The sequence below is a fragment of the Buceros rhinoceros genome, unplaced genomic scaffold, assembly GCF_000710305.1.
Source record: "Buceros rhinoceros silvestris isolate BGI_N320 unplaced genomic scaffold, ASM71030v1 scaffold6645, whole genome shotgun sequence".
Taxonomy (NCBI): domain Eukaryota; kingdom Metazoa; phylum Chordata; class Aves; order Bucerotiformes; family Bucerotidae; genus Buceros; species Buceros rhinoceros.
Window position 1 is genome coordinate 7,987 of NW_010413316.1, and position 11,326 is coordinate 19,312.

Sequence of the window (11,326 nt, forward strand, 5' to 3'; positions counted from 1 at the left end):
ACGGCCGGGCCTATGGGCTGCCAGAGCACACTGCTGACCCCTATTCAACCTTCCATCCACCCAACCCCCCAGATCTCTTTCATCGGGGCTGCTTTCAGGCCTCTCATCTCCCGGTTTGTACATATAACCAGGATTACCCCACCCAGCTTCAGAATCTGACACTCGCTCTTGTTGAGTGGCACATACTTGGCGATTGCCCAGGTCTCTAGTCTATCCAGATCTCTCTGTACAGCCTCTCCACCCTCGAGGGATTCCACAGCTCCTAATTTAGTATCATCGGCATGCTGCCTTGATATACATTTGACTCCTGCATCCAGATCATTTATGAAAACATAAAAGAGCAGTGGCTGTAAAAAACTGAGCCCTGACGAACCACACTGGTGAGAGTCACACTGGTGACTGGCCACCAGCATGAGGTAACCCCATTTACTGTCACTCGTTGCACACCACCCATCAGCCAGTCGTTCACCCATTGTACTATGGACTTGCCTAACTGTGTGCTGGACGTCTTGTCCAGAAGGATACTGTGAGAGACAGTATCAAAAGCTTCGCTAAAACCCCAAAATCATGTCTACTGGCTTCCCTTGGTCAACTAGATGGGTGAGCTTGTCGTAAAAGGGAATTAAGTTAGTTAAGCAGGACTTCCCCTTGCCTGCCCGTGTTGGTTATGACAATGACTGCATTGTTTCTCGAATGTTTTTCAGTAACTCCCAGAATAACATTCTCTGTAGTTTTACCGCACTGAAGTGACACTGAGAGGCCTATAATTACCAGGGTTGTCTTCCTTACCCTTCTTGAAAATTGGGACAATAATTTTCAGCCCAGCTGACCGGAGTCTTTCAGGAGATGTGTTAGGTGAGATCAGGGGTGTTCTTTAGAAGCAAAATGCCCAGTTTTTGCTGCTCCTGGTGCCTCGATTCCCACTGTGGAGAGGCCCTGGGCTGCATCGTGTGTTCCTTTGAAATGATACTAAACCGGAAGATGCAGTCCAGGAGTTCACCAGCACGTGCCTGCCACATCAGGGCATCCTGGTCATGGGAACAGTCTGACGCTAGGCTGAAGTAGAACCCGTTGAATGTGGATAGTGTTGGTGCCACCCTCCAGCATAAGGCATTGCCGGCTGCAGGTCTCGTAGAGGTGCACGCCAGTAGTTCACCAGCACGTGCCTGCCACATCAGGGCATCCTGGTCATGGGAACAGTCTGACGCTAGGCTGAAGTAGAACCCGTTGAATGTGGATAGTGTTGGTGCCACCCTCCAGCATAAGGCATTGCCGGCTGCAGGTCTTGCTGGGTTGCGCTGCCTGCTTGCAGGTGCTTTAGCCCACAGCGCTTAGACCTTCTCTGGGAGACTGTCCTCTCTGTCATATTGTGTTGCTTTTGAGCCTTGTTTGCATCAGTGTTCTGTGTATGCCTCTGGTTGTTTGTTTCCTTTCTTCCCTTCTCAAGCAAATGCCACTACCATCAACCTTCCCACGAGCACCTTAGAAATTCAGCGATTCCCCCGAGAACCACAGAGAAACACAGGGGCTGAGAGGCCAGAGAGGGGAGCAGGGAGTGAGCCCGTCACAGCTACTGTCATTCCCCAGATCAGCGGGGTGCAGACCTGCAGCACAGTCCGTGTGCTGGAGTGGAAAGATGGGGTAGCTGCTTTGCCTGGGAGTAACCTGCGGGTAAGTGTAGCCCTGGGCCTCTGAGTTTACCCTCCCTTCCACTCCTTGCAGCTGCTTGCCCTTGTAAGTGTTAGTTCCTCAGCCTGTGCCAGGCAGGGAGCAGCAGGATGTGACCCCATGGATGTGACCACCACCAGGATGTGCCCCTAGCAGTACCTGCACCCCAGCTGGAGGATCCCTTGGCTGTTCTGGCTGTGCAAGGCTCGTCTTCTGTCCCATCCCTATACTCTTCCCATCTTGTGAGCTTAGCAGAGAGAGTGTGCACATGGTGCCTGGGGGACTACAGCAGATCTGCCCTGCACAGGGAGGCAGAGGAATGCTACCTGCTATGCAGGCCATCGTTCCTTTCCAAGCTGTGCCATGAAGTTGACTCTTGCCAAACTCCTGCAGTGATCGTGGAAGCAGTGGCCTTGCACTCATCAGACAGCGGCTGCCTTTAGGTGTAGCCCTTGGTACATGAAATAGTTTGCACAAAATGCACCAATTTCTCAGCTGCTACTCAACCTCAGGCCACCACATCCTTCAGCCATCACCCTGCCCCTTGTGCTGCTGGCTAGTGCTGGTCTTACCCAAGTGCAAGCAGAGTGCTTGCCCTGGCAGGCTCAGTGGCCAGCACAGACTGCATGGAGGGGCAGCAGGGCAGGTGGCTCTCGTGCTGTGCTTGCCTCTGTCATTGGAAGAGTTGTCCTTTTGTTGGAGGCACTAATGACTGAGCCATGTCCCTCTCATTCTCAGAGCCCACTAGCTCCCACTAGCTATCAAGTTACATTTATATCCTCCTTGTTAACTATTTTTCCTTGTTTTTTGGTTCAATGACATAGTTTCGAATAAATGAGTATGGGACGCTGAAGGTGGTGAGTGCTGATAAGATGCCTCCAGTGGAAGCTATAAAGGAGGGTCACACAGAGAAAGATGGGGACTCAGAGGTGGCACCCACCAGCAGGGACAATCCTACTGTGGCTCAGGGTAAGGGCACCATGGTGGCACTTCTGGGGTGGGTACCATCATCCAGTGGGCATTGTCTGGCATAGGCCCTGAGCGAAGCAAATGTTTCCTGCTTCCTGCTTTCCTTCCTTTACTGGACCTTGCGCCTTAGTGCCCCTCTTCTCTCTGACTCAGATGTGCCGGAGCAGACCAAGCTACCAGCAGCAGAAAGCATGTGCCACTGTAATACCTGTGGCCGGAGACACATGTCGGATGTAGCCCGGGAAGGCAGGGTCTTCTGCAGTGAGCACTGTCACCAGCAGTTCAAAGAAAGGTAAAGGGTGGGGAGTCTGCTCCATGCAGAGCTGTATCCATGCGTCTGTCTGTCCTCCCTCCTCTGATTCACATGCTCCACCAAGGGATGCAAGTGCATCTGTCTCTGGCAGGTGCTGGGGTCCCCACTGATTTCCCTCTTTTCTGTAGGCAGAGTGCCCTGGCTGCAGTGTGGGGGGATGAAGAGGGCAGCAGGAAGCACAGGAGCTGGATTTTCTCCTGCGCAGTTTGTGGCCTCATGAAAATGTATCTGCTGGAGCAGGACTGCAGCAGGAGGTTGCTGCAGTGGGTGCTTCCTGGCTGAGCAGCAGTGGGAGGCGTTGGTCACAGGGTCATTTCCAGCCTATCTGCTTGCTGATGTGTGGCTCCTGGGAACAGGTTTTCCAGCATCTCTCTATGACTGATACAGCTTAGAGCCCTGCTACAAAACTAGATTGCTTTTGACCCACATCTGGCTTCAACTTCCTGATACCCAAGCGTGTGAGGGTAAATCTGGTCTGTACCGTGGCCAACGAGTCTGCCAACTCGTGCGCTAAGAGGAAGGATTACCCCCTGCATACATTAGTCAGGAGGGATGGGAGCATGTGTGAGTAAGAAAAGCAGTGACAGTGATTCTTCAGCACCCACTCCTTTACTGACACCCCAGCCCTTGCCACATACTGTGCTGCAGTGGTTTAATCTCCCTTCCTCCATGCAGGTCTGTCATTGTGGAAAACTCCGCCAGCAGCGCCCATGCCACCGAAATCCTCAAGCCAGTGAAGAAACGAAAGAGGAAGGACTACCAGAGCCCTTCGGAGGAAGAATATGAATCTGAGCAAATGGTAGGAAGAGGGCAGGGAGGGCATGTGTGTGCACATGCCAGTGTCAAAGGTGGGCCTTGTGCCACTGCTGTATGCGGTGTAGTGTGCGCAGTTCTCATCAATGCTTTTCAGTGCTATGTCAGCTATATGTCAAAGGGGTAACCTGTTGGCTGTTCATGCCAAAAAGACCTGAATGTGTGGAGCACCAGGGTTTCTAGACACTTCGCTGGCAGTTTGGCATGCCAAGCACCTTGGATTGGGCAGTGCTAGACACGTCCTGATAGGACTGTAGGTATCGAGTGCTCTCAACTGCTCTTTTCAGTCTGGGCCAATGTCCTGGTTTGAGCTGAAACTTCCTTGTTTTGGGAGATGGACAAAGTAACTGTTGAAGTAAGAGAGTGTCTATCTGCGTGATGTGTATCCTGGTGAAGGTGACTTTGACAGGCAAAGAGCGACTTTGACAACACAAGGAAGCTTTGTTTGCCAGCCCTGACTGTAGCAGATTCACTCCAAGTGTAATTACTACCAGTCAGCACCAAAATCCCTGTTGGGCTCCCATCATCATCCTCTTGGCTGTATGTTTCTAGGCCAAGCATCAGTCAAATCGTGGATGTTGCAGAGGCACAGCATGACACAGTGTGAGGGAACAACACACAGCATAAACCTCCGTGCAGACCTGCACCAGGGTGGATTTCTGTTTTTTCTGCTCTCATGTCTAGGAAGAAAAGCAGGAAGAGAGGAAAAACTCTGCAGGAGACTCTGCCATCAGCAATCCAGAGACTGATGCATGGAATGGGAGCCAGCACGGTATGGAGGGCTGGGTGGCCAGTAGGGTGAGCGTTTCCACCATGGCTGTGGGGTCCCACTGTGGTGCTGTGGGGCTGGGCCAGCATTTTGGTGCTCTAGCAGAGTCAAACACACAGCACAATGTGCTGGCCCATGTTCCTGAAGGCTTGTAAGCGCCTCTGCTCGTTTGATCCCGCCCTCTGTCTCTTTCCGTTTCTCTCCTTTCCTCTCCATGGGAACGGTGCACCCTTACAGACCCGGCTGTGTCTTCTTCGGGCATTGGCCCATACTGTACAGTGCTTTCTGATCCCTCCCCTTGGGAGCTGAGTTTACGACTTGCTCGTGGTGACCGTGTTTGCACCGAGAGGAGCTATCCTGAACATTAACGTGACTCTGCACCACGACTGGCTTTGGTCCTGCTTTGGACAATCTTATGGGGAATTTCCCACACATGACTGGGAGCTCACAGGTTTAGGAGCTGCTCATATAGGTCTGGTGCTGCTGAAGCTGGATAATTCGGGGTTGTCTCATCTTGTGGGGATCTGTTCCTGCACCACATCAGAGGAGATCTCAAATGCGGAGTTGTCAACACAGGGGGAAGGGAGATGAGCTGAGGGATGCAGTGTTTGCTTGTCTGGTTTTTTTCTTGCAATGTAGTGGGGGTGAGGGGGAAGAAAAACTCGGGGAAATAGTGAAAATAAACATTTATGGGAACACTTTTGTCTTTGAATAGTGAAGGTCATGCTCAAAATAATTTTAAAATCAAACTGTTCCAGCTTCATACTCCTCTCCACAGCCAAATGTAGGGACAGTAGCAGGGGCCAGATGTTGTTAATCCCTGATGTTACGTTGAGTTAGCCACTATTAAAAACGGATCTTATACTCACTTGCCAGCTCTACAGTCTGAGCCCTGGGCATGTAGCCTTCCCTGCTGCATACAAGTAAGCAGTGCTGAGCCTTATGTCAGCATTTTATTTCTCTCATTTTAGAAGTACATCAGCAAACAAAGTACACACCTGGATGCTTCAGTGCAGCAGAGTTGGTGTATGCTCTATGTTCAGGGGTATTTGTCATTCTCCAGAAGTGCAGAGCTTGTACCTACGGATTACCCAAACATGCCTGCCACTTTTTTCTGTGACCTAAAGAATAATGAAGGTGTTTTCTTTTCTTGAATACCATAAGGGTAAATGCATCTCTAGGGCATCAGGGTGGCCCAGGTGTGCCAAGAAGCGCTCAAGTGATTGTCTCAGAGCAGAGGACAGCAGAGCCGGTGCCTCTAGAGCAGTGGCAGGAGGTGAGCCCACTGCGGGTTTGACTGGGAGCCCCTTGCAGCTGCAAGTGATTCCCAGACCTCTGGCTGGATCCTGCTGGCTGTCCCAAATCCATCAGTGCTGTGGCCGTTTTGGATGTACTGGCTGGAGGAGGACTGGGTGCAGAGGTGTCCTGATGCTTTGCACAGGACGGCTTGTCCCTCAGGTTCCTTAGGTGCCTTACTAGAGCATTGTACGGCAACAGAGGACATTTGGGTCATGGGGACCTGTGTGAGAAGGGGCCCATTGGCTCTGTCCCGACTCAGCCAGCCAGCCAGGTTTGCTGGCTCTGGTAGGATGGTGCTGAGCTTTGCAGGGATGTAGGACTTTGCGTGAGTGGGATGTGGCCCCACTGGGACCCATGTGCTCACCTGCCCTCTGCACTGCCCCAAGGCAGGCAGGGACGGAGGCTGGAGGGGACCCTCAGCAGCGCCTCTTGTGTGTGCGTTTGTGCTGCGCTCAGGTACCAGTGAGGAGAAGAAAGAAGGCTGGTCTTGGGCGTCCTACTTGGAGGAGCAGAAAGCTGTTGCTGCCCCTTTAGATCTCTTCCAGGATGTGAGTTGGGATTTTCCTGTCTTTTTCCCCCTTTCATCTTCTCTTTTCTTTCCTTTTTTTCCCCCCACCCCTCCTCCTTCTCCTTTCTTACTTGCTTCCCTATTTTGTGGGACTCTGAGCAATAAGCAAGCTTCCAGCTTCACCTGGAGGTGACCAGTCACCCTCCGGTTTTGATCTGAGGCCAACTCCCCAGCAGAGTGCTGTCCCCCATGCCAAGCACCCCACATTTGCCTAGGACACCCCTGTGGCTCTGTCAGGGTGATGTAGCCTTTCCAGCCCTTCCTTGAAGGCAGATGGGGGCTCTCATGAGGCTGTGTTGCTTCATTGCACCCCTACTCACGAGTCTGATTACCAGGGTGCAAGAGGAGCCAGGCCCAAGCCCTGGTCTCCCCAGCTGTGGCTGTTAGCCCAGGGACACCCTCCCCTGCCAGTAGCAAGAGAAGCAAACCCACAAGGAGGTGGAAGAACGTGTTTTTCTATGGGAAAATTATTAAAATTTGGACAACAGCATAACATGTGGCCCAGAATCTCCTGGTCCCAGCAGCTCCCATTGCCTGATGGTTGCTCTTTGGGATAGTTCTAGACCCAACTACCTGTGTAATTTTTTACATTGTAGTTTAATTTTTGTTTCCAGTACCAAGTTGCTTCGCAGCACAAGAATGGCTTTAAAGTGGGAATGAAGCTGGAGGGTATCGATCCACAGCACCCATCTATGTACTTCATCCTGACAGTAGCTGAGGTAAGACACGTTTCTTGGTCCCTCCTCACACGGGTACAGCGGGAGGCTCTGTGGGAGGTAAGGTGCTGCTGGCTGGCCAATAGAGGAAATGGGCTTGAGACCCCCTCCTGCATGTTGCTGCATGAGATGAACTGGTGGTCAAGCAAATGGAAGTTTCCTTCCAGTTCATAGGTGCAGGAGACCGTGCTGTGGGGCTGCTGTCATGCCTCAGCCTAGTTGCTCTCTCCATCACCCTAACACAGCAGAGCTATGGGGGGAGAGACTGTGGTGATGACATCAGCTTCTGGTCTCTGAGCTGATGCCCCTCAGGCAGGTCCATCTTGAGATGGAGAGTGTGGAGGCATCCCATTGCATTTCCCTGTGGCTATGGGGCTCTCTGCCATGTGGCAGCTGAACCAGCCTTGCCTCACAGTGCTCCCTAGGCAGCCAAGGAGATCAGCCGTACAACAGTGGCTGCTGTTCTTGCAGCTGGAGAGATTTCACCAAAGCAGCATGGCATTTAGCACAAATCCCTGCACCAGCATCTCCGCTGGGTGCAGAAAAGGAATTCTTGCTCTTGCTGGACCCAGTAAGGTGCCCCACCATGACATTTCATGCACCAGCCTGAATCTCTGTTCTTAGGGTTGGCTTGTGGTGGCCTTTCACTTAACCTTGTTATGTGCTGGACACCTTTTGGGACTGGCATGTGCCTCCCAGTTTGGGCACTGGCCTGTGATTGACTCTTGGCTTCTCTAATTTATATACTCAGATCATGTATAGGAGGGGAGGTGAGTGCGATGCTCAGCCAGGATAGCAGGAGGTTTCCATGTTCCTCCCCTTTTCCTGCCCTCCCTGCTGGTAGGTGTGTGGTTACCGGATGCGTCTCCACTTTGATGGTTACTCTGAATGCCATGATTTCTGGCTGAATGCTGACTCCCCCAACATCCACCCCGCTGGCTGGTTTGAGGAGACAGGGCACAAACTCCAGCCCCCAAAAGGTAAGGAGTTAGTGAGTCTCAGTTGGTGGGTCCTGTTGAAGGAGGGCAACAAGCAGTGGGCCCCTAAACATAGAGCTGGAGATGGGGACAAAGTGGCTCCATGGGGCCCAGGAGGACTGCTTAGGGATGGCCAGGCTAAGCCTCACCACCTGTGCTCTCTGCAGCCTCACAGCTGCTCTCTGTGATCTTGCTGCTTTCATTTCTCTTCCTGAGGGGTTGTAGGTTATAAGGAAGAAGAATTCAGCTGGACAAATTACCTGAAGATAACAAAGGCTCAGGCAGCTCCTAAGCACCTCTTCATGGTCCGAAACACTGTGAGTAGCAGCTGCTTCTTCCTGCCAGGTGTAGCTGTTTCCCCTCCAGCTGTGCAGAACATCTCCACAGTGCTGGGCTTTTCTCTGTCCACCCCACACTTCCCAAACCCACAGTGCAGAGGGTCAAGAGCGTGCTGCAGGCATTGCTTAATGACAGGTGGCACACGTCACTACTGAGAATCTGTAGACTGGACACCAGTTTGATGTGCCCAAAATTGGCATTGGAGTGATTCTGTGTTTTATCCACATCAATCTCCTGGACAGATAAATCTGTTGCAAAAGTACCGGTAAGGAGAAGTAACCACTACTATCAACAATTATTTTGCCAAACGCACTTGGTTAATGCTTCATAGAGACAATTCTTTTGTCTCTGTTTTGTGTCTTCATTGTTTCTGTCTCTGCCTTTATTTTCCATAAGGCAGCTTGGGTGAGGAAAGTGGGAATATAGTGGAGTGCAAAATGCTGTGGAGGAAACCACCCTGCTGATAAATCAGCCTCTCCAAGTTATTTTTTGTGTCTAAACCCTCCTGTTCATCTTGCAACAATCCCACTAGTGTGTGTGACACAGCATTTTGCACAGATTTTGGATCCAAGAAACAAGGCAAGGTAGGATGATGGGTGGTGGTCACTGCTAGTGCCCAACACGTGTTTTGTGACAAAATCTGAATCAACATGAGTTAAAGGTGTTTTTTTCTTGGAGATTACTGCTTATAGAAGATCCCGAGGACCTGAAGATTTCTTTTCATCTTTCTTTGTGTGGCCACGCTGAGTTACTTCTGTCTCTTTTCTTGCATACACTGCAGGATGCTTCCTTTCTGGGATCCTAAATGGTCCTGGACCTGCCTGGAGGCCAGGGAGGGTCTGGTTTTGGGAAGGACTGGGCAAGTGCCACCTTGCAGCAGGCAAGAGAAGTGGTGAGGAGGGCACTGGGACTGTGACTCTGAAAGAAACCTGCCCCTCTCTTCTCTCAGCACGTGGCCTCCCCGGGCTTCGAGGTGGGCATGAAGCTTGAAGCTGTGGACCGCATGAACCCTTCCCTGATCTGTGTTGCCACAGTGACTGACGTGGTCGACAATCGCTTTTTGGTGCACTTTGACAACTGGGATGATACTTACGACTACTGGTAAGTGCACAGAGGCTCCTGGTGTGACAGTACTGGGGAGACACCCTGCCATTGCTTCAACAAGAGTGATGGGGTGCTTGGGAAAACATGGGACAACCTCACCATGCTGCTGCAGACAGGCCACCAGTGGTCCAGTGAGGCAGAGGGTCACACCCCTGTACTGCGGGACAAACCTTTGCCTGTTCCATGTCACCTCCTTGGACATTGCTGTGGCCCTGTAGTTAACATGGGGCAGGAGCAGGTGTGATTACATGCTGTGGGCTTGCCCTGAAACCTGTTTGGGAGACGGGACCATCTGCAAGACAGAGGCTGAAGGCCTGATCTTAAAAGGAGCTGCTGTGTCTGTAGGCAGGGGACTGTGGCTGGGGTGCGGAGATGTCCCAGGAGAGGCTGGTTAAGGCCCATTGAAACGGCCAGTTAGCACAATCAGGATCCTGAGAGCAACTCCGTTCCCTTTGTGGCTGGAGCCCTCTGACTTTCTCTTACTTCTTGCCCTGAGGAGCTGTAGCGGTTTCTGTCCCTGGCTGTTTCTCACTCACCAGTGCTGAGCAGCTCTGTCCTAGGGCAGACCTAGGGCACACCTGAGTGTGCTGTGACCTACTCGAAGCTGTGACCCGGACATGAGCCTTCCTGGTTGCTCTGGTCTCTGCTCCGAGCTCTGAAAGGCACGGATTGTCTCCCTGCTCACTGCAAAGGGCTGCTGTTCTCTGGCAGCTCTGCAGCAGAGCTTGCACCTGGAGCATGTTTGTGTCCTACCCCCCTTACGTGGAGTACCCCTGCTCTCGCCCTGGCCTTGGCAGGGCCCATGGTTCCCTAGGTCACTCAGGGACAAGGATGCTGTAGAAGACTTTGACTTCTGCAGAGCCTTTTGCTAGTGGTGCAGGTTTGGGCGTGCCATGCAGTAGCCTGCCCTGGGCCCCCACAGCCCGTGCTGTCTGGTGGTGATGAGCTGGGTATCTCAACCCTGTGTAAGAGCTTGGGTGTGTTTTCTAGGTGTGACCCCAGCAGTCCATACATCCACCCGGTTGGATGGTGTCAGGAGCATGGCAAACCCCTCACACCTCCTCAAGGTGAGTCAGTACCCTGGGAGCAAAGCTTTCACTGGTGCATCCCCTTGGGGACCAGCTTCCTAGAGCAGCATGAGTAGCCTCAGGGTGCAAACCTCATGGCCCTTGTCTGCAAGCCCAGGCTATTTCCTTCAGCAAGGCCACAGCCAGAGAGGTGGCATGCTCCTGCTGAGGATTCTGTGTCTCACCTTCTGCATCTTCCATTCCTAGATTATCCTGACCCTGACAACTTCACCTGGGAAAAGTACTTAAAGGAAACTGGAGCATCTGCTGTCCCAGCTTGGGCCTTTAAAGCGGTGAGTGCCACATCACCTGCTCCACTGCGCCTGGGCAGGAATTTGGGTTTTCTCCATTGTCAGGTCTTCACTTTTGTCAAAAGTCAAATGGTGTCCAGTATGCTCCTGCCACAGGCCTGGGGTTCAGATCTACACCCAAGGTTCAGAAGTCAAGGCTGTCCAGGGCAAATAGTTCAAAACTGGGGATAATGAAATTATGACCATCACTTTGGCTAGACAGGAGCCAGGCGATGGGAAATCGTTTAGGCTTGCTTGATAGTTGTCCAACTGCTGCAACAAAAGCTGTTTCCAGCCAAGTGTGGCTGCAATATCGATCCTCAAGATGTGTCTCTTAGAGACCTTCTTCCCCTGGGCACAGCTTTCCCATCTTGTTGAAACACAGCTCACAGGAGTCCTGTCCCCACTCGCCCCTGTTGCCACTGTGAGCAGGA

The 11,326-nt window shown here is 52.1% G+C and overlaps 1 protein-coding gene across 1 annotated transcript in view; it reads left to right on the forward strand.

The window, feature by feature from the left end:
• The window catches only part of L3MBTL1 (l(3)mbt-like 1 (Drosophila)), an 18,738-nt gene that overhangs the window by 1,035 nt on the left and 6,377 nt on the right, over positions 1-11,326 (forward strand). Inside the window, exons 2-13 of the mRNA XM_010136673.1 lie at positions 1,448-1,671; positions 2,493-2,637; positions 2,791-2,929; positions 3,626-3,749; positions 4,448-4,535; positions 6,288-6,379; positions 7,014-7,118; positions 7,960-8,095; positions 8,318-8,409; positions 9,381-9,532; positions 10,526-10,602; positions 10,810-10,895. Of these exons, the coding sequence (XP_010134975.1) occupies positions 1,448-1,671; positions 2,493-2,637; positions 2,791-2,929; positions 3,626-3,749; positions 4,448-4,535; positions 6,288-6,379; positions 7,014-7,118; positions 7,960-8,095; positions 8,318-8,409; positions 9,381-9,532; positions 10,526-10,602; positions 10,810-10,895 (1,460 nt within the window). The remainder of the gene's footprint in view (positions 1-1,447; positions 1,672-2,492; positions 2,638-2,790; positions 2,930-3,625; positions 3,750-4,447; positions 4,536-6,287; positions 6,380-7,013; positions 7,119-7,959; positions 8,096-8,317; positions 8,410-9,380; positions 9,533-10,525; positions 10,603-10,809; positions 10,896-11,326) is intronic.